The following is a 27,102-nucleotide window of genomic DNA, read 5'->3' as shown; positions in this document are numbered from 1 at the left end:
ACTTCAAAGACATTCTACAAGATTACTTCTTATGGTTGATATGTACTTCGTGTTTCGGATTTAGATCAGTTCAGTCAAAATATTGTGTATGTTCACACTAACCCTCACTTGAGTGGATGAATTTTGAATGTTTTTTCTCTTTGTAAAGTGGTGTTTGTTTCGAGATATCAAAAAAGATTCTTAAGATGAAGACTTAGAAATATCACATTTTATGTTTGATACAAGTTTCACGAAAACATTCATAGGAATGATTGATTTCTAGAAAATAAATACACTTCCTAATCTCACAGTATTACTTCCTAAGAACAATGTTATATAATACGAACGATTCATGGCACGAAATGCACGAAACCGCTGTGCAATTATTTTAAGAAATAATAAATTAAATTTTAAGAGAAAAATAAATAACAACCATTTAATATTGTGCCGCTAATGGTGCAAAGTTCTCGCAAACTCGCACCAAAGCCTTAGCAGCCTCTCTGGTAAACAAATGCAACCTTTTAAACCATTGAAGGAAAATGCTCAATTTCAAAGCACGAAGAAAAAGGTACCACTGGTGTCACAAAATCAAGAGAAACCAAATCCGTTAGACTATTACTTCTAGTCGTTGACTTCACTGCACAAACCCTACCACTCCTGTCTTTATTTGTCTTTGTACGATGACAAAGTATGTGAGACACACACATATCAATAGTAGTGAGAGTTTTGTTGAGGGGAATTGAGATTGCAAAAGAAAAAGAAAATTGAAGTGGCCAAAAAATGGAGCAGGCAGGCACATGAACGAAAGCAAAAAAAAAAAAAAAAAATAACAATACATTAGACGAGTCATGTCATTCGTGCAATTCATACCAATTTTTTTTTTTTTGTACCATTAAGCATTTTCCTACTTCCTAATCCCATGATAAGAGATGAGTATCTTTCATTTTTGTAGAAATGGAAGTTAATCTTTACAATAATTAGCCATCCCTGTTTGATTGTTCCACATTCCTTATTTTACTTTTAAAAAAATCAATTAAATTAGTTTTGATTAAATAAGACACATGAAATAAATATTTTTTTATATCAAATTAATGAAGATTATTGAACATGTTAAAAATTACAATATTTCGAACAAAAGTGAGGAAAGAACAAATTTGTTATAAGAGAAATTATGTGATGAAGGAAAAAAAAATATTATTATGACTCTTACTAAATTAGTATTATATTAATTAGTTTCACATTCTTATATCATATTAAAAGTAATAATACAATGTCATACTGATTAAATAAATGAAAATTTGTTGTATATTACATTCAACTTGTGATTTATGAAATATTATCTTTATTTTGATTTAAGATTTATGTTTTATATATTACACTGATTTTTTACGAAACATTATACTAATATTATTCTCAACATGTCTTACAAATTTAAAAATTGACGCATTCGCTTATAGTAGACATTGTGTATTCTTGTGTCGTAAGTCGTGACTATAATACTTCGAAGCTGAATTATTTGTAAATAATTAAATAAATAGAAGAATTCCTGCGGGGCTTTCCCCCCGAATGGTCTGCAGATGTTTTAACAAAACTAGCGGAACACAATCTTTTTCGTTAATAAATAATGTTGCTGATCAAATGCAATAGATAAAAAAAAAATAAGCAGACAACATCATTTAACCACAAATAAAAGATGTCCCGAATAAAATTTTCGAGAATGTAAATACCTGTGGAGAACCAAAAGGCACAACCAAAATGTGTTTCAGAATCTCGTTAAGCAGAAGCAGTAATTAAACAAGCCCTTGGGATAAACCAAATTTGGAATCTAATATATGAGGAAATTAATGGGATCGTTTGTATAGTGAAGTTCACAAAAAATCAACAAAAGAAAAAGAAAAGATGATTTACTAAGAATGTATAAACAAAGAAATTGTCAACCATCCACGTTAAACAGGAACCGGAAAACCCTTCTTAGCCATGCTATCCAAAACATCGTTGAGGGCTTGACATAGGCCCACAATCTGCAACAAAAACCATTATCAGTAAAAGGGCGAGGAAATTGAACTACTGAAGGTTACTACTAAACGGCACAACACGCTCATTCGCTCCATCAGAAGTTAAACAATATGGTCCTCAGTCCTCACAGTACTATATGCTAGTGCAAAGGCACACACAAACAACACAAGTCAATCCTACAAGTACATTTAAGCACAAAACGTAACATACTTAACAAGTACACTATTTTTCTAATTCTCCTTTTCTTGAGGTTCATTGGAATTGATTATATTTTATATCAACAAGTTAAACTCAACATCAACTTACTTTTTTCCGAGATTCATTCTTCAAGAAAAAGATTAAAATTGGAAAGAATATTTACTTTTTAAAAGTTTTATAACATCACTGGAAATTTCACAAATTTTATGTAGCCGCAGCAGATATTATGGGCGTGTGAGATTCCCTGATTATTTATTTAATCCACCTACGACCATCCCCTGATTACTTGTTTAATCCTACGACCACTGCATCCAAAGGTATCAGATATTTATAACAAAATTACCTGCTGGTCCCATCGCTGCAACTCTTCAGTGTCATCATCAAAATGTATGACAGCCTCAACCTGCAATAAATCACAAAAATTGACCATAACTTTTTAAAGAGGTTGAGAAACTAAAAACCTTACAATGATGTTTTCCCCACTCTCAGAACAGCTAAAAACTCTTCCCCTACATCATACCCTAAGCCTTTCCCTAGTTCCCATACAGCAGTCCAGCAAGAAGATTCCTTCAATTATTATTTATATTTCCTTATAATACTTTTATAAACAGAGGTCGCAATGGTTATTAATACCTGATCGATAGAGCCCCTCATCCTATCCTCATAAATCATTCTTGATGCTATCTTCTCAGCCTGAGAAAAGTATTGTTAGAGAGAAAGAAATATCAACATAAATAGAATATAACAAACTTTAGGACCATTGAACGTTGAGAGAGAGAAAAACGCTAACAACACACTCTCACATTCTTTATAACACACTTTTTATTATCGGCATAATCTTATTGGAAATATCAAAATTTTGTAGGTCTCACTTCTTATTTAATAAGTCTCATTCATGATTTTGTAGTTCCAAAAAAATTTAACCAATAAAAGTATATTAAAGTGTGTTGCTAGCACTCCTTTTGACCATTGAACATTTTTTCATTATTTAAATTGGATGATTAAACAAAAATAAATCTTCAACATGGAAAAGGGACATACACCAGAAACATGAAATGGTAAGTTCAATAGAGTATGTTATTTGCTCTTTGCCAAAAAATAAGTTTAACTGTTGAGACAAAATTCTATACCTTGTGAGGTGGGATCCCCAACAGTGTGCCTAGCTCATTAAAGCTGCAAGAGAGGCATACAGAGCTTAAAATGTGTGTAACCTAATAGCAATAATGTTAAAATGATCTAGACATAAGGAAGAAATAAACTGATAGTATAATTTCCCAAACCTGATATTAGTATAGAGTTTGCTAGCACTCAAAAGATTATGCTCAATCATAGCACGGTCCAGCACAGTGAAATTGTCTGGAAGAAGAGCTTGCTGTGGGAAAAGAAAAAGCTGAGGCCTACCGACTATGACTTCCAAAAATATGAAGATACAGTATAAACTAAAATAACCTGATGTGGTTTCAATTCTTCTGCAAAAGCATCAATTTCTGGTTTTCTGAGAATTCTCTCCAAATACACCTGATATTCAAGAGATGTTATGTGATCCGTGTGGAAGGCCATATGAGAGGGGAGGGAGAGGGAGATACCTTCTGCAATATTGGATAGATCTTCAACTTTGAACACCGCTCATCCTAATCCAAGCCCACAAGCATTATATATGATGAGATTTGACCTTTGCAAACAGGATTCTAAAATCTGTATATTGTTTAATGAGTAAACATTCACCTTGTACAAAGTGGCAAGAACACGAGAACGTTGAGGTCCTGCAGCTGCCAATATCGTGCATGTAACAGCAGCAGATAAAGCTTGTTCAAGAGCTTCCTCATTAATCTCCCTATAATATTATAAATAAAGATAACTGCCTAAGAGCCATTTCAGATATATGTAATATATAGACTAAACATAAACCACATTGGACACATGCCAAAGATATTATAAATATGGGCTTATTCCTGGCCATGGGACCAGCCAAGGTTCATGATACGTATGACATTTATCATCATTAGGTTCTCACTCACATATTAAGTTCTTCTATTGGTTTAATAAATGCTGAGATACCACATTTAAAACATAAAATGTGAATTACAAGATGTAGTTATTGCCTCCCAATGGACTGAGGAAGTAATACTGTTTTGTAGACCAAACTGGAATCCAGTTTAGGAATTAGATTCATTATGGACCCAAAAAATATGTGAATGTTATCATCAGAATTAAGGAAGGCCACGACTCTTATCTGGTAATGCACAAGATTAACATATAAATTGCAGTTTGCCAAAATACTTGAAAAAAGTGTGTTTTTATGTGTAACTTTCAATAGCATTAAATGTGAAAGAAAGTAAATGGTGGATTGGCATCAAATGCAGTTTCTGAAAGTTTTCCAAACACGCACTAAGCAGTTCCGTTTACAGTGTCAAAGGTTCATACTCTGGCACAAATATCAGGTACACAAGTATTAAGCATTCAATCAAGCATCCATGTATGGTTGTTAGTTGGAATCTTAGGGCCCATGTGATTTGAAAAAATGTTTTCTGTTTATACTTTTAAATATAAAAATATAAAAATGTCACCTTGTTTTCACTCTTTAGTATTTTTTTAAAAAAATTGGGTAGAAAGCAACAAAAAAATATTTTCCCTGTTTCTTGTATAAAAATTTGAAAACAGAACAAAAATGATAACAGGGTGTTGTTTTGGTAATTAAAAAAAAACAGAGTGAATGAAACAAAAAAAAATCTCAAACCAAACAAGTGAAACAAACCCTTATTAAACTAGGATTTGGATTGTAGTATCAAGCTAAATTCTGGGATCTGCAACAATAGAGATTTCAAAAGAAAATCTAAGCTGAAGAATATATAGGCAAACGCGAGAGACTATTCCTATTATGGAAAGAAAAGAAAAAACGATGGGGGTATAATGACAAAAAGAAGTCAAGATGCAAACAGATTATCTTAATTCACACTAAAATGATTAGAAAAAACTAAGGGAGGAAAAAATAACACGAAAATACATACTCGTCTCCTATTTGCCTTTTCTCAATTTGAGATATATCATAATACCGTAATGCTGCTTCCAAAAACTTCCTCTTCAAATCTAAGATCCTTGCATAGCAAACCTGAAAACAAATAGGAAAAAAATGGGAAAAACAGATGAGGCAGGCTCACGCATCTATCTTTTAGATCAGTTACCCTTTAGCAGCTATCATTTTCAAACCTTGTACTTTAAATTCAGTACTTCATGCTGACTATTGCTGACCAAGAATGATGCTTTATTAATAAAAGCTTCAGCATTGACAGCATCATCATCCTGCCAAATAAGCAAAATTTATTTCAATTAAATTTACGCCTCTGGCATTAATAACAAGTATGCCAATCATATTTAAAAAAGGAAGAAACATCCCCATACTTACAGCATTAAAATTATTTCTTATGCATGTGCATAAGAGTATGAGGAACATAAACGCTTCAGTTATAAAAATATTGCCTTCTTGAATATGAAAATGTGGAACAAGAATAGGTAGGGCATGCTTTAAGACTCTAAAAATTATAGATATGTATACTCATGTTCTTGTGTGGCTTGTTATGACTCCTAATAGCTACTACTTCAATCAAATATGGATTTCATTGCACAAAAGAGTCAATACCTCAAGATATAAACAAGCAATTTGGACACACTTTGACAACCTGAATGCATCATCTATCACCCTGATAAAATAATTCAAAGTACAAATAAGTAAATGAGAGACATTTTAAGTTTTGGCTGAATTATAATTATAATAGTCTACACAAGAAAATAAATATAAGACTAGGAGGTAAGAAATTCTGAGACCTCATTCCTGAATCCAGGTCAATACCACTGAGCATTTGAGCTGCTTTAGACCATTGCTTCTCAGATTCATAAAGCTCAGCAAGTTTCTCTCTAATAACTAAAACCTATGATAAAACAACAAGTGGCCATTAGAGTAATTGAATTGAAAAAGAATGATTCATTCCTCTCACAGACACCACCTCACTACAATTTATAAAATTGTGCCAAAGAGCACAATTGTTGTGTTCGAAATAACTAAATCACCCTTTTTCTTTTCCTGCTTATCTTTTGTATTGAAGAATTTAATCCCTAAAGAAGTAAATAAGTAATATCCACGAAACTAAATGAAAATCTACATGATAATTGATTACACAGAACCGTAGTTTTTTTTTTAATTTTTTTATCTTGTTCTATTTATTGAGAGAAACGTTTCCTAATTGCAGTTAACAAGTAATAACTAAACGTTTCCTATTTATTGAGAGAAAACATTAAAGCATGCAGTATTTCAGCTGAATGCACAAAATTTAAAACCTGCTCTTCGAATGACACAACACGAGGCTGAATTTGGGCAAGGGCGTAATGAGCAATCTCTTTCTGTATCTCAGGCTCCAATCTTCCCAACTCTTGAGCAAAAGTCTGCAAAAGCTGCCGAGACACTACTAATGGAACATCATCTGATAACACTGAAATATGAAATTCAAAGGTCTGAGAGCTTGAAAATGAGGAGCACTAACCGCATAAAAACCCTAGATGAGAAAAGAGACTTAACTGTGATCTATGAATTTCCTAGCCTGAACAATGTCATTAGATGAAATGACAGCAGCAAGTATTTGCTTATACTGCTCTATCTTCTGCCTCTGGTCAGTAATCGCAGAGGCGCTTGCAAAAGCACTCTCCATCACTGTCGCACGTTAACAAGTTAACATTCATCAACACAACGCAACCAAATCTATAAAACCTAATTAAAAAAACAAAAAAAAAACTAGTATAGAATTTTAGATTCCTCAATATTTCTAGCAAGTCGTAACTTCATTCACCAATAAGAAAACTAAACGTTAACAAATAAACACTGAAAAGATAGCGACTATTATGCAGCAGAGAGTGAAATCGGTTGGTGAGGTTTACCTATCGGCGTAGTGCGAGTGTTGAGCGTCGCCAACAGTTACAGGTTTCGCCGGTGGAGATTGTGATTCCTCACTCCTCCGTCGTAAATTGGAATCAACGACACTCTCTCAAGTTTCAACTCTGAACTCAACCCTCTTCACCTTCATATGTTGTCCTTCGCTCTTTATTTCTATTGAATATTGTTCCATCCGGTTCATTTGACCCAAAAAAATGCTGACACTGCTTTCATTGGGCCTCCTTATTCGACTTCAAGTTTACTTTGGGCTGGGCCTAAATATTAGCTAAAGTTATTGAATTAATTTTAGAGCTTTGTTATTCGCATTTTATCTTTCACTTTACAACTTTTTTTTTTTTAACAAAATTAACTTTGATGGAAATAAATTTAGGCTGTTGTGCAACTGAACAGAAATACATAACAGAAAAAAAAATGTTTTGTATCTACTCTACGCACACAATGAAAATAAGTGTTTGTTATATAATAATTGAAGGTAGGGGTGTCACTTACGTTCGGCTGAAATTTCTAATTGTGTGAGCGTCAATAAGTGTTGCGGGAGGTATAAGCGTAAGCAATTTCAATAATCAACCTCGTATGATGTATGATATATAATACTAAGTTCATAAGTCGTCCTCTCAAATAACGCCAACAAAAAATAATGCAAATAAGTATTATGAAGGGTCTCTTTTGTTGAACAGTGATGTATGGATGAAAAATATAGTGGAACCACTTCAGATATTCACCACACACACGAATGAGCCTCTAATACACAGGCACTCCAATTTGGAAAATATTTTATAAAAATTATATTTATTTAAAAAAAAAAAAAAAAAAACAGCTCTTAGACTTTTCTTTCTCTTTCTATAGTTATGTTTTCGAGTGAACCCAGGTAGGTGCAAATTTGAAGAGCTTAACTAATCAATAATCATTGGTTTTGTTCATTATAATGGAGGCTACCCAACCTTGACTCCAACCTGATTGTTATCGCGGAATTAAGGCTATATTTGGATTATAGTTGAAAATGTATTTTTAGGAATTTCAATGCCTATACTACAATTATAAAACACCAAACGAAGCACAAACAATTGTCGTTTTGAAAATAAGATACAGTTTTATATACCTTTTATTCCATAATTAGTCTTGTTCTTTTAATGGAAAATGGTGGTTCATCTTATTCAATAGTGAATAAATTGCATTCCTTTAGAATCCATATATAAACAAAAATAACTATTTTCACATTGAATAAGAGATAGTTGAAAAATATTTAATTTTATTAATATCAAATAAAAAATAAGATTATTTCTAAAATGTTATTTATTGAAACTTTATATCATTAATAAAATATAATCATTAGAAATAGGTTTGTAATTAAATGAAAAAGTATTTTAGAAATTCTATCATTAAATAAAAATAAAATTAGTTAAATTTATGTATATTTAGATTCATCAAACAAAACAACCTTTTGTTTATATAGAGCAAATATTGTTTGAGTTTTGTCATGTTTTCATTGGGAATGTTATTATGGATTATGTACTATCAATTTGATTTCGGGTTTTAAATAAATTTATTACGGGACTTTAGCCCCTATTTGCCAAAAAAAAAAAAGTGAATAAATTGTTTTGTACATAAAAGTTTGCCAAACTAACAACTTGTGGTGGAGTTCTTCAAGCCAAACATTTTCTTGGAACGAAAAAACTAGAAAAGTCATCTCATCAGCAACATTATTGTTTGTACATTTCTCACACGGTAAAATGACATAAGGGATTGTTTTTACAAACAATTTTTCTTAGAGAGTCCATTTTGAAAGTATTTATAGGGAGGGATTTTTATTTTTGGGTATTCCGCCAGTAGGATTGGCAGGTTCCTTTATGCGGTAAAGCAGTCAAAGGTCCCACCATTGGAGATGGCGTAAAACAGCAAATTTGGAAGCCCCGCAGCGTATTCTGTCATTTGTAAGGGTGAAATGTTTTTTTGTACGGAATTTTTTTTTAACTTAAAACGGGTATAACTTTTGATAGGAATGTCCGTTTGAGACTCATAATATGTCAAAATGCTAAAAATTGAATGAGGAATTCAGGGGATTAGAGTTCCTTTATGCAGTAAAGCAGTCAGAGGTCCCGTCAGGCGATTCCTCGTTCAATTTCGAGCATTTTGACATATTATGGGTCTCAGGGACATTTATATCAAAAGTTATACCCGTTTTAAGTTCAAAAAAATTTTCATACAAAAAAACATTTCGCCATTACGAATGACAAAATAGGCTAAGTGGCCTCCAAATTTGCCGCTTTACGCCATCTCCAATTACGGGACCTTTGGCTACTTTCTAGCATAAAGGAACCCGCCAGCCTTATGACAGAATACTAAAAAAAAAGACCCTCCCTAAAAATACTTTCAAAATGGACCCTATAAGAAAATTTGTTTGTAAAAACAATCCCCTTACGTCATTTTGTCGACCACCCAAGAGGTATTTGATCATCTTAAATATTTTTTAGATAGACCAAGAAAGTTAATAAATACATGAAAGAATGTAACAGATTTATAAATTGAATTTATCATTATTAATTCATTTATTATTGTTTTTGTTCATGATTAATATTAGAAATACAAATAAAAAATTAATTAATATCGCATAGAATAACTAAGATAACACTTATTGAAATGAAAGGAGTTCTATAAGCCCATTATCGAACTACATGTTTAAAAAAATATAAAAAATAGATATTTTATCTCAAAAGTTAAATTAAAGATTAAAAAAAAATAAATACTAAGTATTTTTTAATTATCATCAATTACACATTAGGAGCGTGCATGACTTACTCAATCGGGTGATAATTGAACTTGTAAATATTGAGTCAAATTATTTGACTAACTAATTTTAAGAACGACTTAAAGTTAAACATAGCTCGACTGGATCTATTAGCTTGACAAAGGAATAGGGAGAAAAGGATACAGTGATGTGACATTATTAAGGGTGTTGGTTGCAGAAACACTTTCCTCCGATCACAAAGGAATAGGGAGAAAAGGGCCCCAACGAGTCTAAAGATTCCGAGTACGCGGCGCCCCAAGTTCATACCTAATCCGTCATCCCCCACTTCAAATTCCACTTATACCCTCATCATTTCCTTTCCCTTTAAACCCATCATCATTCCCTTTCAACATCACATTATTCCCAACGAGTTGACACCGATTCCACTCACCCAACCATGAGCCGATTCAGGCGATTTGAGCTCATCGAACAGCCACCTTTCTTCCCCTCATGCTACTCTTCTCCCTTCCTCGTCCAAGACTCACTTTCTCTCGACCTCGACCTGTTGCCACTTCCCAGCCCCTTCGACGCTTTCGCAGATCTGCTCCACGCGCCGTCGTTGGCTTACCGGCGCCTGGAGAGGCAGCTCGATAATGAGTTGCGCTTGCAGAGCCTCTCTGACCGCGTCGCCGAGCTGGAATCGCGGTTCCACCGTGTGCTCGGCGGAGATCGGAAGTACACGTGGACGGCGGAGATCAAGGGAGCGGAGAAGAATGGGTTCGATAGGAAGTACAAGTGGGTAGCGGAGATCGCTGAGGAAGAAGAGAAGAAGAAGAAGAAGATGAAGAAGCAGGTGAAGGTGCCGAAGGATAGGAACGTGACGTGGGATGCTGAGGAAGAGGAGGAAAACAAGAAGAGGTTGCTGAAGGGTGTTGCCAAGAACGTGAAATGGACGGCTGAGATCACGGGAAAAGGGGAGAAGAGTGGGAGCTCGAGAAAGTACACGTTTCAGGTGCAGAGTGGGGATGCTGAGAAGAAAAAGGAGAAGGAGAAGGAGAAGGAGAAGAAGAAGGGAAATGGATCGCGCATTGTGGAGATTCACGAGCCAAGTGGTCATAGAGATGTGGTTTTGAGACAGGTTGGGTAGCTTTCACCTCCCTTTTGAGTTTTGCCATGTGAACTTGTTTAATTTTCGTTGGGTGGAGTTTGTGAATATTAAATTGGTAGGCCAATGATTTGGTTGTCGGTGATCCATTGTTGAGATGAATATCAGGGTCATATGACAGTGATGCATTTAGATTTTGACTGTCATGTTAGGTTGTTTAAATGCGACGTCGTTTGCCTATTCATGTCTTGGCCTCTTTCCTTGTTGCTCTGCGCCTCTTTCTTATTAACCCGTCTATTGCTTGTACTTTCTATGTTTTTTTTTTTTTGGGTGTAGATTTATGTAGATGTAGACAAGTAAGTAGGAAGTAGAGAGCATGACTTGAGGTGAACTGTGATTTGTGCTTATGACAGTCACTATGCATTGTGCTCCCCCCTCCTTCCCTAAAGTGCAATTTACAAATGTAAGCTCTAAGCTCTGAAAATCCCTTGTAATGCCAGGTTTCAGAGAAATAAAGGAGGGGGTAAAGTTAAAATGTCATTATATGTAGTAAACAGGAGTAAGCTAGTACAGTTTTTTATGCAACATGAATAGTCCAACTGATGCATGTTTTCTATCCCTTTCCATTTTGAAGGAGTATACACATCTCGGCATGTTAAATGATATGTTAGAGCCATATGATGTGTCATTTGTTACCGGACGAGGATTTGTGATTTAGAAAACAAAAAAATAAATTGGGTAAATGGAAAAATATTAATACTTGGTCGAAAATTTTAATTTGGATTTGATGTTTAATGTTAGCTTTCTAGCCCTTTGTATGACTTGATAGGTTTCAATAGTCATTGGACATGGATAAATCTGGTTAAATTAGCATTACTGGTTACCTATGTACTTGTGATTCATAATTTAATGAATGTTTATGTTTCTTAAATTTGTTGATCTGTTTTTCATAAACGTTGACTTCACATTGTTGTACCTTCTTCCGTATTAGTGGTTGCTCATTCTTGATAATTGTGCTCTGGCATTCTGTGCCAGGGGTAGGAGATGCATTGTTAATTTTTCTTCATGCTAGTGGACTGGGATTTATGTATACAATTCAAAATCCAAGGATGAAATCTGTGTGCTCAATACATGTTCTTATTAATACTTTTAATAAATGGTGTTCCATTATCAAATAAACATGTCTGTGACCATTGGAGTTTCAGTCAGTGGCATATTTTCTGTTTTTCACCTTTATCATCCCCGGTGTATTTTTTTAAATTTTTTAATGAATTTTAGATTCATACAAATAAATGCTACTATATTTAAAATTTGGAAGATTTTGAGTATACTGAGTGTTGCTGCTTTTATCTAACTCCTTATTGAGGAAGGCATTTGCCAAGAGGTTCGGAGCTGTTCAAAATGAGAGGGGCAAAAAGAAGGACTTGTCTCCTCAAGATGCTGCATTGTTGATCCAGATCAGCTTTAGAGCTTACTTGATCCGTAGGTCAAAGGCTCTTCGTGCCCTTAGAGAACTGGCCATTGCAAAATCTAAATTAAAGGAAATCAGAGCCCAGTTCAATAACTTTTCCTACCGACGTCATGTAGCTTGTAATGCGGAGGAACGCCAGCGATTTTCTGAGAAAATAATTGTCTTGCTCCTTACTGTTGATGCCATTGAGGTAGTGATCTCCATTTTTGGATCTTTCTTTGTGGAACAGATTGAATTTTTTCCTCAATTTTTGAACTGCTAAATGTCATACCAAATGTTAATTTATTAGTAAGTCTGTAATTGACTTTTATAGTCCAGAGAACACAATATAACCTAGTAGAAAACATGCTTATATACATGAGTTTGAATAGTCATAGGTAGCTGATATCGTATTTATCATTATCTTTACTACCTTGTTTAACAGTTGTGCAAGCATCCTGGATACTGCCTCCAATCTACATGTCTCTATATTTGGTTCAGGAATTAAGCATGGAAGTTCTCTTATTTCTGTAAAATTTTAACAGTGATTCTGATGATGTGAATGAAAATACAGTTATTAAAAATTCGAGTCACTAAAAGTCAACTCATTATAAACCAAATAGGCATTTATACTTTATCTATTTAGTCATGGTTTACTAGCCAAATAAACAGGAAAGAACTGCGTACCAGTCAGAGAGTTGGGAGAAATACTTGACAGTTGCCTAACACCATAAAGGAACAAAATACCACCATTTATTGGTTTATCTAACAGATTTGCTCATTTCCTGTTTCGTAGGGAGCTGATATTATGGTAAGATCTGCCAAGAGGTCAATGGTGGATGAGCTGGAAGCAATGCTTGATGTGGTAGATCCCCAGCCTGGTGGAAGATCAGCATCACTCTCCTCCTTCAAAAGAAGGACATTTGATATGCCTGATGGAGTCATCCGGAAGGAAATTGAAGAAGGGGTTGCACAGGTTGTGCAAATGCTTGAAGAAGCAGAGAATAGCAGCGAAGCATGACTTTGAGATCAAGAAAGTAATATTTTATATGTTTATTTCGAGCTTTCCTTCTGCTGTTGTAGTTTGTTGGTAGAGACGTATTTTAATCTAGGATTTCGAGACTCCTAAATTAGGCTTTTCCTCCAATGCTGTTTGTTTTGCTGAACTTTTGGCACATTCTGGACGAAAAGATTGGCTTGTGTTGGAGCTGTGTTATTTTACTATGACGATTTAGAGAACCTTGTTCATTTGTATCTATCCTTTAGTCTGCAGTAAATAAGTTAGTCTCAAATGCGAATGCGATGCATCTTATTTCTCTGTTCAGGTAATTCTATCGTTCGTGAATATATCTGTTTAAACGAGGTGTGGGCGAAATAACACCTAGTTAGCTCTCTTTCGCTAAGCCATTTAAACAGAGACAATAATGTGTGTGGGAGTGTGTTAATTGAAATCAAATGTCGACAAGTGAGAATAGAAATGTTTCTTTTAAGGATAAATTACACCCCTTGTAACTTCTCTGGAGTTTTAATTCATCAGTATTTCCTCACTAATTTAGTGTAAATTAAAAACATTATAACTTTTCAACGGACTTCATTGGTAATCAATGGTTGAGACATGGCAAACAATAAGGTTACTGAATTATGTAGGCTTGCCTCGAATAATAGTTAGGAACATTTCTAGTACAAATAGAATGTAAGTGCATTGCACTACTCATTGTGGAGATTGATGAAAGAGATGTGGTTTTATAGACAGGTTGGTAGCTTTCACAATCTTTGAGTTATGACTTATGACGTGTTTGGTTGGAGTTTGTGGATACTGATACACTTACGGTTCCAGGTGCCTTGGTTAGCGCAGAGGTAGCAGAGAAATAGAGAAAGCATGCCAAAAACAAATAAAAAAATGTGATCCCACACCTTACACAGAAATAAACACTTAGACTAAGTTTTTGCAACGCTGCTTGTTTTTCTTCCTTTATATACTCTAGCATAATAAATCGCACTGTATACGAGTGAGCGTAAGTTTATAATTCACAAATTCAATTTTGTCTACGTTCATATATATATATATATAATGTTATATTTTTGGGGTTGGAAATCCAGGATTTAATCCAAGCTCTTTTTGACGTAAGAGGCAACTTTAATAGAAATTCTTTTTGCTCAAAAGAAAAAAGAGAGAGAGAGACTAAAAGAAAATTCAAATTATACTTATTTTAATTATTTAATATAGATAAATAATATTATGGTATTTTTATTTGGACTTTATTTTTTTCTGACTTTTATAAATGTAAATTTATTTATTAAATTATTGTAATTGAAAAAACGAACTCAATTTTTTTTTCTTTTAAACCCCCCCCCCCCCCTTTGGACTTAAAACTATTCATTGCCTCGCAGCCCATGTCTGTCAGCCCAATCCGAAATTGGGACCCCAACCTTGATAAGCAATGCTAATCCAAATCATGCAATTCTCGGATATGAAATAGTTATCCAAAATCCAAATCTGGATATCACTGAGTCACTCACAGTTTGACTTCAATATAAGGAGCTCTACCTTCCATTATTATGTACAAATCCTATCCTATTACCTGGTCTTCTTTCATGTCTGGGTTGATTTAAGCGTTAAGTAGCATATTTTTGCTGCATTGTCATCCAATGTTGACGCATAAAGGAAAAAAGAAAACATACTCAGAGTGACGCTGCTGTGATTTATTGCCTTAAATAATTCATAACCTCTGCTGTGATTTTTTGATCCCATTAATTAAGGGGTGTTGTGAGGATACTGCTTCTATCGGACGAAAACAGATGTATTTGTTACATGGTAGCCATGGTACCCGTATCTCTAATATATATTTTAAGCTAAAAGAACTCAAAGTGAGTCTAGTTAGTTGGATTTTAGATATGAAGGCATTTGGAAGAATTTATCTGAGTTTTATGCATGTGGCTTATAACCCTTTTTATTGTTTTAATCTTATTCCAATAACAATATTTATGTGTAACTTTATTAAAATAAGATGTTTTTACTTATTGTTTAGATATATAAAAACATTTCACTTCATTTAGGAATTGAGGTCAAAAGTAATTTATAAATATTCATTTTCCTTAATTCATGGAGCAACTTTTAAAAGACTAATATGTGAGATATAGCTAAAACAAATAATATATTTGAAGCAGGGAACCCAACAATTTAAATCTTATTTTTAAATTTTAAAAGGAAATATGTTATAATAAAAATTATGGTAAAATATAATACAATTAGTTTTAAATTTGAGTCTTAAATATATAATTACATTAAATACTAAATCCTCAAAGTAAAAAAAAAAAAAATTATGATGTTACATGATCTAAATAAAAGTGAAAAATACTTGTAAAAAAACAAGGTTTTTTACTATGTAGTAATACACGAAATTGACTTCTTTGTTATATGCGATGAAAATAAAATAAAATGTTAATATTTTTACATGATCAATAATTTCTTTAATAGCCTCTTTGATCATTTCAATGAAGTTTATAAAAATTGAATGTATTTTCTTAAATTTTGAACAATAAATTATTTAGATAAAAAACAAACTAATTAAAAATTAATAAATATATGTATAAATTACCAAAATAAATACTAAAATTATTATTTTTTTAATAAAAACAGGCTGACAGGTTAGTCCATTTCACTTTTCTCCAAATTCTACATGAACATCTAAATCTGGGTAGACACCAACAAAAACATCTCAACTTATTTTTTAGTAGGATAAAACAAAATAGGTTCAAGAAAGGATTAAAGATCCCGATCGATCCGACAAATAAACATGGGTCAAAACGAGTTGATCCGAAATGTCCAACGTATTTTACCATCACTAAAGTTTGAGGTGTAGAAACCTAAAGTTTTTTTTTCTTCTCTACTAAACTAAACATATTATTAGTAAACTTGGTTGACTTTGTTGTTGGCATTGAAGCCTAGAAAGTTGGAGTTTCTAGAGTGGAAGACTATTGAAAGTAGTTTGGTGTGGTGTGCTATGCGTATTGCCTGCCCTCGACAGTTTGATTGTGATCTGTATATAGTAAGCCCTAATATCACGGCGTTGAATTTTGCAAACAAATATTAATTATTCTTAAAGAAAATGGGAGCCCAAGAGTTACTATGACGGTGCCTTTCCATTTTTTATTCTTTGCTGATGTCATCATATTCCATCACTTCTTCTTCATACTCCTGTCGCCAGCGCGGACTCGGCCCACACCTCCCTTTTTGTTGTTCTACCTATAATTATATATTGTTTTTCATTCACGTTGCACTTTTAATTAATTAGAATATATTATTTTTAAATATTTATTTTAAAACTAATGAATAAATAATACTAGTATATAATTATTCCCTCACAAATAATCATATATGATAACTTTATTTTTTATTGTAATTAAAATTTTATGCATGTATCAAAAAATATAATTAAAGATTTATGTCCTTTTAATATAAACATCAATATTTATTAATTAATAAGATAAAAAATGTAATAATAAACAATTTTAAGTTATTTTTCTTTCTCTTAAACAAAAGTTAGCTAGTCTTCAATAGATAGGTTTTCTTATTCCTTTTTGGTTTATCTGCTTCCTTTCCTTACGTAAGGTAATGGCATGCTAATCCAAATAACGAAAGTATTATGTTTATTAAAGTATATATGTTATTTTTATTTTATTTTAAAGGTAATTAAAAATGTTTTAAAATACTATAATACAAGATTAATAATGAAATTCACAATAAAAAATAATTGAAACGAAAGTTATAATTAAAATAATTAATCTTCAATTTTTTTTATAGAATTTCAAAATTAATTAGAAATAAACACATTAGACGTTAGTGACTTGATTAGAATCCCTTTAGGAACTTCCATCAATGAGATAGGAGATCAGAGCAACACTAGATGAAAGAGGAAATCGAATTACTCGGCTAGTGAACTTGATAATAACAACATATATATTGTTTTTTTAGTGGAATGAGACATACATAGACGCTAGTTTAAGATGATTGTAGGAAATATTAAAATAGCAACCAATTTGCATGCAGAACATGCAGATGCTCGACCGAGATTGAGGCTTTGGATCAACCGTGATGTATAGAATCTGAAATTGGTAAAAGGTCCACTGCTGTTGAAGCCATGGCTAACTTTAAGATGATGAAATGATATTTCAGAGTAGCGTAGAGTTACATTCACCTCATATATATGGTTGTAGCTAGATGTCGTAATCACACACAACCACTTCATAAAAAAAAAATATTAAAACTTTATATTCATTTCACAAGTTTTAGGGAAAAGATACAGGACGGATGTGTAAAACTTGTTTATTATAGTTAATTTGGTCAAGCCTTTTTAAAAAAATTGTAATGCAAACTTAAAATTGAAATATTTATATTTAGGATTGAATTTTGAAATTCTCTTTCTTTTATGTCGGGATAGTTTTTGTTTATGTTAAAATGAATCGTCTTTTTCCCAAACACAAAATTCAAGCTTGTATAAAACACGATTTATTTTAGTGCTTTATTCAAACACTTCAAAAACCTCGTTCAAACGTTAAATCCATCACATTAGGGTACCCTTTTTAAAATTTTAAAACCTCACTCAAACACACAAACCCACAAAAATAAAATATAAAGCATTAAAAGTACACATTTTCCTTTTCCGACCTGTTTTATTTCATATATTCAAAGTCATGATGATTTGAACCTATACCACTGGATTGAGGTATATAAATTACTACAACTTGTTTCAATCATTTACTGATTGTGACTAAGAATAACACATTAAATCTGTGTCGATCAAAAGAGTTTCACACATTCGTATAACCACTCATCTTACTTAGTATATGCATCCGTATATGTGTGTGATGCTACGTCTTTGTGGGTCTTAAATGAACCCCCTCCCCCAGTTTCCAATTATGTAAATTTATAATGTTTGCATAATTAAGATACATTAAGAACCAGCTAAAATAGTATTATATATAGCTAGCTTGGATCTGGGGTGTGGTGGTAAAGAAACCACATGCATGCTTGGCATTTAGGGAAGGTTATAGTTACACAATCCACTCTTTGACTGTGAAACTAGGCTTTCTTGAATTTAAAACTTGATAGGTCTGATTCATATTGATGATGTCATGCTTGCATCTCTGTAAATGACTCAAAATGAAAGAAGCTATAGCCTGCCGGTGAAATTAATGTTAATGGATCCAGATTGACATTTCATTGTTAGGAAAACAGCTCACTTGCAATTAAGATGCATGATACCTCTTCGGACTTGACTTCCAGAAATAATACGTAGATATATTTTGAATATTGATGTTTATGAATTTGTTTTCAACACATTGATATTTTTGGAGTGTAGATGTGTTGAGTATTTTGCCTTAATTGTGGAAGTAAAAAACCCTTAAGTAATTTAGCTCATTAATTTAAAGGGGTTAATTTTAAAGTTTGAATATTACTTAATTTTCTCATCATTTATTTGAAATAATTTTTTTATTAATTTAATTTTTGATAGATACATTCTCGTGGGAAGGAAAATAAAACCTTAAAAAGATAATTTTATATTCTTAAAAATGATTGAAGATTTGACATAAAGTATCTAATAATAAAAATAATATATTTTTTTCCAAAAATTATAATCATAAAAATTAGTGCTAGGTAATAATAATAATAGAAAACAAGAAAAAGTTATGTATTCACAAATTAAAAAGATTTATACGATCAGTTTATTATTTTTTAAAATAATTATTTTAAAATAATTCAGACATTGATGTATGATTATATGATAGTGTAAAATTATTTTATAATTACATAAATATTAAATAATAATAATAATAATAATTTTATCGTAGGAACTTTTTTTTACTTAAAAACCACGAATCATCATCGTGTAACTGTCTCGTTGGTTAAATAATAATCTCAACAACGAGACACAGGAGGGGAATTGATAGACATCAACCTATACAGCTATACTATTGTTGTCCTATTTTCATCGAATTCATTTTACTCCATCTCGCATTTTATATTATATAAGATAAGATAGTAATATATATAGTGTATGAGGTAAGATTTTTTTTTATTAATAATTATAAGAATATATATTTAATAATTTTAAATTCAATGTATATATGTTCTTTTAATAATTAAAAATATTTGTAAGATGTAAGTGTAATCAGATGTGAAGTTTAATTATTTATTAAGGTTACTGTAGACACGTGTCTCTTTGATCGGGGTTGACAAGATCAGGCCCATCCCATGCCACTTCACCTCATTATGAGGCCATCATTTCTCCCAACGTGGACCCCACTTGTGCCACGTGGGACCATCTCACTGGCTGTCTCCGACAATTCCCACCGTCACCGACGACTACCACTCGTTCCCCAAAAGCGACAACACGCTCTCTCACGTCGTCCCCACGTACGTGGCGGGCCCCGCTTCCCATCGTGGCCACGTCGACCTCGTCTCATTTACACGTGTCCTCACGCGCTTTCCCTCCGTCACGTGTCTCCACACACTCCAGCATTTTCCCCTTATTATTTTTAATTTAATCAATCAAAATAAGGGTTCGCGAACCAATGAAATCAAATCTTCCCTTTTCGTACTTTGGTTGTGCGTTAATCATAAGGAACCCACGCGCCGTCATCTCTGATCACGCGCTGCCAGCTTTAGAGTTGGAGAGTGCAGGCCACGCGCGGGGGGCGAGAAGAGGAATTCAGGGGGCGTTTTTTATTGGTGCTGTTTCCCAATTCAACAACCGAGGAAGGTTTCCTTGTGAAGCACGTTTGGTGAGGGGGCGAAACGCTATAAATACCACGATCCTTATTTACCTGTTTCTTTCTTCCCTTCTTCGCCGCTTTGCTTTGCGCACCGTTTCGTTTCGTTTCGTTTCACTATTTTTTTCAGGTGAATATTATTGCGCTTTTCGTGTTTCTCCCCGAAAGTACAAATAACGCATTGCCTTCCCTATTGTCTCTGTGTCCGTGTTTGGCTGCCCATAATATTACCCCATTTTTAGCTTCTGCCAAACAACAACTTGTGCCTTTTTTTTTGTCTCCTTTCTTATTTGTTTCTTTTTAGCCTTTTTGTTTTTTTATTGGCCGCCAAACTAAAAACAATATCAGTATTTGCGTCTTTTAATCTGGTATTCCTCTCTTCTGACTGGTGCTTCGTTTTCGCCTTTCAAGATATTTAGACGAAAACAAGAATCCGCATTCTGATTCTGAAGATTCATGTCTAATCTCATTTCTTTCTTCCCTTGGTTGGAGCTCGTTTTTTAGGTAAAGTATATTTCTTCTTCTTCTTCTTTGCCCTCTTTCCTCTGTTTATTTTATTTGCCTTCCAATTTGTTTGTTTGCTTTTAGTTTTAAGACATTCAAAAGGGTCGGTGCCGTTTTTGACTTGTAAATGTTTCGTGTTACCTTCGCTTTTAGTAATTATTATTATATATTCAATCTCGTGTTAAAAGTTTTGGGAGCTGGTCAGAATCTAGGATACAAAGCCACCTTTTTATTTTCTCTTTTCAACTCATTTTGATTGAAAAAATGTTTTTTTTTTGTTCATTTTCTTTTTCTAGTTAATCATATTCTATTTTGACCGATCCTTGAGTGATTGGTCAATTCGGTTTTTTCAGTTTTTCCCGACCCGTGAGATGGGTACTTTCGATTATTGATTCTGATTTGTCTTCCCTGAAGCTGTTTTTGATTATGCTCTGATGTGATTTGCTTGTTTACACCCTTGATTTTTTTTAGTCTAATTGTTTGTTGTCCTCATCGTGTAAACTAATGTGAACCATTTAAAAGAATGCAAAATATAAAGGAAATGAGGAAAAAGTCAATTTCTGAAGTCTACATCACTCTGTGTTCAATTTCCCGGTCATGGGGTTGTCTTTCGGAGTATTTTAAACTTATACCGTGGAAATTCTTGTAATTTACAATTGGTTTTGAAGGAAATGTGCCTTACAAAGTTTGGGAAAATTTGTATTCTTTTTCATTGTTTATTGATATTCCTATGTCAGTTTGTCTATTTCATCACAGAATCTTTATGCTCTGGGTCCATATGTATTATTGACTCCCACTCTTTGTAGGCCCAAGATGTGTGGTTGCATATGGTATTGTTTTCTTTCGTGTCCACTAAGTGGGGTAGTACACCTTTACATTATGCAGAAAATCAGCAATTTCTTAATTGTTTCATTAATCATTAACAGCTTAGTACACTTAAGCTGTTGAAATTTTTTATCTTCCCTTTTCTTGTTAGTGGTAGTTGGATTTTTTCATTCCTGATTTTTTAAGTGTAATTTGGTCTGTTTTCATATTTATTCTGCATCATGTGTTGTAGTCATTGTTAGTGATTTCAATCATGTCATGTTTAATTAGTTGTTACTCTGTAGTAGATATAAGTAGTTTGTCCATTCTTTAATAAATATCTACAACATTCATCGTTGTCACGATCAATTCTCATTGAATGAAACCTTTCCTGGAGTGGAGTACCCTTTAGTAATCAAGTGTGGAAGAGTATGTATTGTTTTGATTTTCTTAAAATGGGTTTCTTTTATCCCTGTTAAGTTGGGGTAATTGAGTTTATATGGAAAGAGTCGAATCTGCAATGAGAACCTTACCTTTAGTACCAGTCATGATTGTCTCTTTTTGTCAATATAATAGTTAATTACTCAAGCGACAGATGATGTGAAAATGATACTAATTCTTCTGTTCATTACCTGCTCTTGCTGTACAATTTTATAAGCAGCAATCTAGGATAAACTGTTTCATTTTCCCTTTTGTTAAATTGTTTCCTTTTTTTTTAATATTCTAATTACAAAAGCAAGAAAAAGTGTAATTGCATACTATTGTCATAGATGCTTTTTCTCTTTCAATCTTTTCATATACAAGTACATGAATAAACATGTTCCTAACTCTAATATATTACTCAACTATAGTTCAAGGTAAACCTCAGTAATGTTTAGTTGTCAATTAAGGCCAACTTGTGCTTTGTGTATGTATATAGCTCATACTAGTAGGATGGACACTTTAACATCTTTATTTGGATTTTAGTGAATTGCATTTTTAGACCAATCATTAATAGGAAGAATCCTTCTATTGAATAAATAAATGATAGGAAGAATCAATAATACTTCGTTGCCTTTTATTTTTTAAATGGTTGTTAAAAATTTGTTATATAATTATGCTTTTGATAACAGCTGTTCCTAAAGCTGTCTCCCTTCACTTTTTCGCTCTCTGCTTCCCATTCTTGCTTCTGCTTGCTTCATGCGTTTCATAGTATAACTTCTATACATCCCAAGCATCTTTCGTTATTTATTGATTTGATATTGATTTTAGCATTTTCATGTGCACTGTTTTCTCTCACATCCGTCAGACCTACAAGTTGTTTTTCCATTTCTATTGGATGCTGCTTATTATTTATATATTTTTTTCATATTTAAAAATCATGTTTCCAATACATGCCTGCAACTCTTTTATCACTTTGGTAGTTGATAGGAAGATGTAAAAGTGGACTCAAACTCAAGATTTCCATTTGTTTAAACTATTCCAGTCACCTGATATTCAAGTACTTTAAAGTAAATCAATTACATATGATCATTATTTTCAGGAGCTCAGCAGTTGATGGACTGTTACCCCAAGAGCAGTGACAAGAAAACATTAAAGAGGTGGTTTTTTATTGATAAAAGAGTTGGGTGAAGTGGAAATCTGATAAATATTATTTTGATTGGTACTCTATACTCCTTAAAGTTCTTACATTGTTGCTGGACTGTAAATTGATTTAAAATCTGGATCCCATGGACTTGAAGTCGAATCATACTCCTGTTCTCACTGATGCTGCACCTGTAACAAAGTCTAGACTGGGTGTGCATTCCAGTTTGTTGCCTTACTCCCATGCTGGGACAACCTTTACACATGGAATGTTATTGACTATCCCGAGGAAGAAGACAGGAATTCTTGAAGATGTTCGTTCTAGTGGTTGGTTGGATGCCATGAAATCATCTTCACCTCCAGCCAGGAAGATAACAAAGGATGTTGGCCATGGGTTTGCATCATCTGATTCTGAAACTGCTGGTGCTTATTTTAGCTGGCTGGTATTACATACTTCTCTTTTGGTTGTTTTCTGAATTTCACAATGATAAGGTGGTTGTTTATGCTATTTCTTTTTTCATATTTGTTAATTTCACAGCTAAAATACCCATCCGCACTTGCATCTTTTGATCAAATCATGAACTATGCAAAAGGGAAAAGAATTGCGCTGTTTATGGATTATGATGGAACTCTTTCACCAATTGTGGATAATCCTGACTGTGCTTTCATGTCCGACAATGTATGTGGTACTCTCCTTGGGTTTACTATCCATAACATCAATTGGGTTTTATTCTTTTCTCATTTTTCTTTGGCTAATTACAATCCTGTCAACACTGTAGATGCGTGCTGCTGTTAAAAAGGTGGCAGAATATTTTCCAACAGCAATAATTAGTGGAAGAAGCCGTGATAAGGTAGTTGAACAATTTTTATAAAAAACAGACAATTTTCTATCTCTTTTTAATTCCCTTATCTATCTGAGCACCACTTCATACACTCCTGCTTTCAAGAAGCTTCCTTGTCGGTTGCTCGTTCTAACTTTCGAATTACCCCTGTTGGCTCAGGTATATCAATTTGTAGGACTAACAGAACTCTATTATGCTGGTAGTCATGGAATGGACATCATTGGGCCTGTTAGACAATCTGTATCTGATAATCACCCAAATTGCATTAGGTCTACAGACAAGCAGGTACTGGGAGTTGAAAGTTTCTATCTGTGATCTGTTTTATGAATATCTCTCTCACTTTCTGTTCTCTTTCTTGAATTATTTTATTAAATGGCTTCTGTTATTATCTTTAAATTTACAGGGTAAGGAAGTAAATTTATTCCAACCTGCTGCTGAATTTCTGCCCATGATTAATGAGGTATGCATTTGAAAAATACTAACATGAGCCACCTTTCAATATTTTTTTTTCATCAGAACATGTTATCCTGATTGGCTTATGCTTGAGCAGGTACTTAATTCTCTTGAAGAGTGTACGAAAGACATTAAAGGAGCTAAAGTTGAGAACAATAAATTTTGTGTATCTGTGCACTACCGGAATGTAGATGAAAAGGTTATAGGCTTGTGTTCTTATGCTTAATAATTTTCTGCTAACTTGATTTGCCTTTTTCCTAATTTATTACCATTGCTATGTTTCTAAATATTTTTCTTTTCAATTTAATAATACAGTATTGGGATTTGGTGGGGCAACATGTTCATGATGTTCTGAAGGGTTATCCGCGTTTGCGCTTAACTCATGGGCGGAAGGTACTGTTTTTAGAGCCAAAGCCAACCTGTTGAGTCATTTTTTAGGAGATTCAACTGTTCAATGCTTAGATTTCTCGTTTATAATTTTTGCTTACTATTTTTCAGGTTTTAGAGATCCGACCTGTGATTAACTGGGATAAGGGAAAAGCTGTCACGTTTTTACTTGAGTCACTTGGTGAGTTCATTTTTTGTTTTTTAGTATAGTTTCTTTTTTTAATGATCACAGTTCATTGTTTTACAGTAACTGACATTAGGCATTGTTTTTTAGGGCTAAACAATTGTGATGATGTGCTTCCTATATATATTGGAGATGATCAGACTGACGAAGATGCATTTAAGGTAATATTTAGGTTTAAGTGATGTTGTGTGGCGCACCTATTCCCTGTATTTTCACCTTGCTCTGTTGATTTCTTTAATACTGATATGGAACAATCTGTTACAGGTTTTGAGAGAGGGAAATAAAGGTTATGGGATCTTGGTGTCTTCGGCACCAAAAGAAAGCAACGCAATTTACTCTCTGCGTGATCCGTCAGAGGTAAATCTCTCATTTTTAACTGAGTTTATATATTTTGTTTGAATTTATTTTTTTGTAGTTATTTGTTCATTTTTTATACTAAAAAAGCTTTTAGCAACAGACACTGTAAAATGCTATATAGATCATTAGGTATAATTCTTTGTGGCATCTTGTTGGTATTATTTGCTCCTAACTTAAATTTACCTTATCATTGTATCCACAGGTCATGGAATTTCTCAAGTCCCTTGTGTTGTGGAAATCAAGCACCTTAAAAAGCCTTATATAGTGTATAGAGGAGAGAATATACTCTGCTATACTATACTATGTCATAAAAATAGCTTTTTTCGATTTTGGTTTTCTCAGAAACATTCCAAGAGGTTTACTGGAGCAGATTTACGCACAGAAGAACCTCTTTTGGTAACAACAGCGTTGTCGCTACCCAGTTTTTTTGCTCGAAGCTCTTGTGGTAGCTGTAAATTCGTCAACTCATAATTATAAATATCTTAAAGAATTAAAGAATGAGCTGAGTTGTTTCGTTTTTTTTTTCCTTCTCTCATTACAAATGTATTGATATTTAATCATTGATGTTTCAGTTTTGATCACTATATCTAACCACTAAAACGGGAGTCACACATGCGAAATCATTCATTTGTTAAGTCATTTTGCATGTAGTTTGACTGTTTGAATAATATAATTTATGATAGCTTTTGATGAGATATCCGTGATAGCTAGCTCTTTTGCCCATTGAAAGAAAAAAGAAAAAAAAAGGTTACTAGCTTTTTATTGTGCACTGCTAAAAAAAAAAAGAAGCAAGGCACGGGATTTGGAGTCTTGTCTCTGTGCAAGTTCCCCACGTATAAAGGATCCAATGACTTGGTTGATGAGGAATTGTCTGATGCCGATTAGCCAATTGGGAAGGACTAATTGTATGCTGGAGGCCTAATTAGAATTGGAAACTCTAGAAAAAAAGAAAAGGCCCAATGAACATTACGGCTTTGGAACTGAGGAATAAGAGCTTTAATCAAATAGTCGATAGTGTTTTATTTTGAACTTTATGGTTTTAAAGACCAGGGCTGTCAACCAGTAAGTCATCTTTTCAGAGCTATACTAGTTTTTATGTAGATATGAACTGATATTATTTATGTATAACAAAGATATGTTGTGTTAATTTATTAGATCAAATTAAGCAATACTCTGACTATTAGACTAATTTCTTTTTGAGTTTAAAAACATTACATGCCACGATTTTTTCTTCATGAAAACCATTAAGTAAAGACGTAAATTAAAATTAAGTCAGTATTTTATTAATATGTTTTCTAACACTATTTTATATGTTAAACACTGATATGATCTTTAAGATAATTATTATAAAATTTAATAATTTTTGTAAGTGATAACTTGTGTTTGTATAAATTTAATAATTTTTATAATAATATAAAAACATTTAATCCCATAAATATACTCTTAGGTTGTGTTTGTATAAACTTTTCTATAAAGTACTAAACTACTAATAGAATAAGAAATTAAAAACTAAAAATCCATTAAACTTTTGTTATAAGATAAAAATTAACTTATACACTTAATTTTTATATAATTCCTTTTTATTTAACTTTTATAAAAACTACAGGATATAAACTGATTTTAATTTAGGTAGAAATTTAATGTATTTTTCTTTTATTTTATATAATTTTCTTTTGTAAGTGTTTATAGAGAAATTCACTAATTATTTGGACACAACCAGCGGAAAGCCTGAAAGTGTTTCATTTTTCAAACAAGAGAGTTTTACATAGATTCACAAGATTCGTCATTCATACAGCATTTTACGAGCGAAAGTTCTTATC

The 27,102-nt window shown here is 32.9% G+C and overlaps 3 protein-coding genes across 5 annotated transcripts; 2 read left to right on the top strand and 1 right to left on the bottom strand.

Annotated features, from left to right (window-relative positions):
* Positions 1-1,787: 1,787 nt before the first annotated feature.
* LOC100793394 (COP9 signalosome complex subunit 4) lies at positions 1,788-7,949 on the bottom strand. Its single transcript, XM_003539324.5, has 15 exons — positions 7,120-7,949; positions 6,764-6,895; positions 6,526-6,677; positions 6,016-6,119; positions 5,831-5,891; positions 5,401-5,493; positions 5,202-5,302; positions 3,919-4,027; positions 3,780-3,824; positions 3,643-3,711; positions 3,474-3,565; positions 3,324-3,366; positions 2,827-2,886; positions 2,537-2,596; positions 1,788-2,000 (listed from the first exon to the last, which is right to left on the bottom strand). Exons 2-15 carry the CDS (start codon positions 6,891-6,893, stop codon positions 1,926-1,928), a joined length of 1,194 nt encoding a protein of 397 aa, XP_003539372.1. The 5' UTR covers positions 6,894-6,895; positions 7,120-7,949; the 3' UTR covers positions 1,788-1,925.
* Positions 7,950-9,654: 1,705 nt separating this feature from the next.
* LOC100786683 (BAG family molecular chaperone regulator 7) lies at positions 9,655-13,654 on the top strand. The gene is made up of 3 exons (XM_014764368.3): positions 9,655-10,998; positions 12,336-12,626; positions 13,212-13,654. The coding sequence occupies exons 1-3, from the start codon at positions 10,318-10,320 to the stop codon at positions 13,434-13,436; spliced, it is 1,197 nt and encodes a 398-aa protein (XP_014619854.1). The 5' UTR covers positions 9,655-10,317; the 3' UTR covers positions 13,437-13,654.
* A 6,340-nt stretch (positions 13,655-19,994) lies between these two features.
* On the top strand, positions 19,995-25,780 carry LOC100819495 (trehalose-phosphate phosphatase A). 3 transcript variants are annotated; one of them, XM_006591897.3, is made up of 13 exons: positions 19,995-20,318; positions 20,600-20,692; positions 23,019-23,502; positions 23,598-23,738; positions 23,839-23,910; positions 24,061-24,186; positions 24,305-24,361; positions 24,452-24,553; positions 24,670-24,747; positions 24,853-24,922; positions 25,016-25,086; positions 25,190-25,282; positions 25,485-25,780. In XM_006591897.3, the coding sequence occupies exons 3-13, from the start codon at positions 23,206-23,208 to the stop codon at positions 25,545-25,547; spliced, it is 1,170 nt and encodes a 389-aa protein (XP_006591960.1). In that variant the 5' UTR covers positions 19,995-20,318; positions 20,600-20,692; positions 23,019-23,205; the 3' UTR covers positions 25,548-25,780. The 3 variants fall into 3 exon arrangements, with proteins under 3 accessions (XP_006591960.1, XP_040863221.1, XP_003541164.1); XM_041007287.1 differs by having other exon boundaries at positions 20,003-20,692; XM_003541116.5 differs by lacking the exons at positions 19,995-20,318; positions 20,600-20,692 and adding an exon at positions 21,003-22,687.
* Positions 25,781-27,102: the final 1,322 nt, after the last annotated feature.

Source organism: Glycine max, chromosome 12, assembly GCF_000004515.6.
Source record: "Glycine max cultivar Williams 82 chromosome 12, Glycine_max_v4.0, whole genome shotgun sequence".
Lineage (NCBI taxonomy): Eukaryota > Viridiplantae > Streptophyta > Magnoliopsida > Fabales > Fabaceae > Glycine > Glycine max.
The sequence above is the reverse complement of the archived record's forward strand: the minus strand, read 5'-3'. Positions and strand labels throughout refer to the sequence as shown.

Bases quoted from the DNA above. Each gene is read 5' to 3' on its own strand.
- LOC100786683 (XM_014764368.3), top strand. From the start codon at position 10,318: ATGAGCCGATTCAGGCGATTTGAGCTCATCGAACAGCCACCTTTCTTC. The intron at 10,999-12,335 runs GTTGGGTAGCTT...TTATTGAGGAAG, and splicing joins GAGATGTGGTTTTGAGACAG to GCATTTGCCAAGAGGTTCGG. The intron at 12,627-13,211 runs GTAGTGATCTCC...CCTGTTTCGTAG, and splicing joins TTACTGTTGATGCCATTGAG to GGAGCTGATATTATGGTAAG.
- LOC100793394 (XM_003539324.5), bottom strand. From the start codon at position 6,893: ATGGAGAGTGCTTTTGCAAGCGCCTCTGCGATTACTGACCAGAGGCAG. The intron at 5,494-5,830 runs GTATTGACTCTT...CTTATTTGGCAG, and splicing joins TTGCTTGTTTATATCTTGAG to GATGATGATGCTGTCAATGC. The intron at 3,367-3,473 runs GTTTGGGAAATT...CCTCTCTTGCAG, and splicing joins AAACTCTATACTAATATCAG to CTTTAATGAGCTAGGCACAC.
- LOC100819495 (XM_006591897.3), top strand. From the start codon at position 23,206: ATGGACTTGAAGTCGAATCATACTCCTGTTCTCACTGATGCTGCACCT. The intron at 23,739-23,838 runs GTATGTGGTACT...TCAACACTGTAG, and splicing joins GTGCTTTCATGTCCGACAAT to ATGCGTGCTGCTGTTAAAAA. The intron at 24,187-24,304 runs GTACTGGGAGTT...TTAAATTTACAG, and splicing joins TTAGGTCTACAGACAAGCAG to GGTAAGGAAGTAAATTTATT.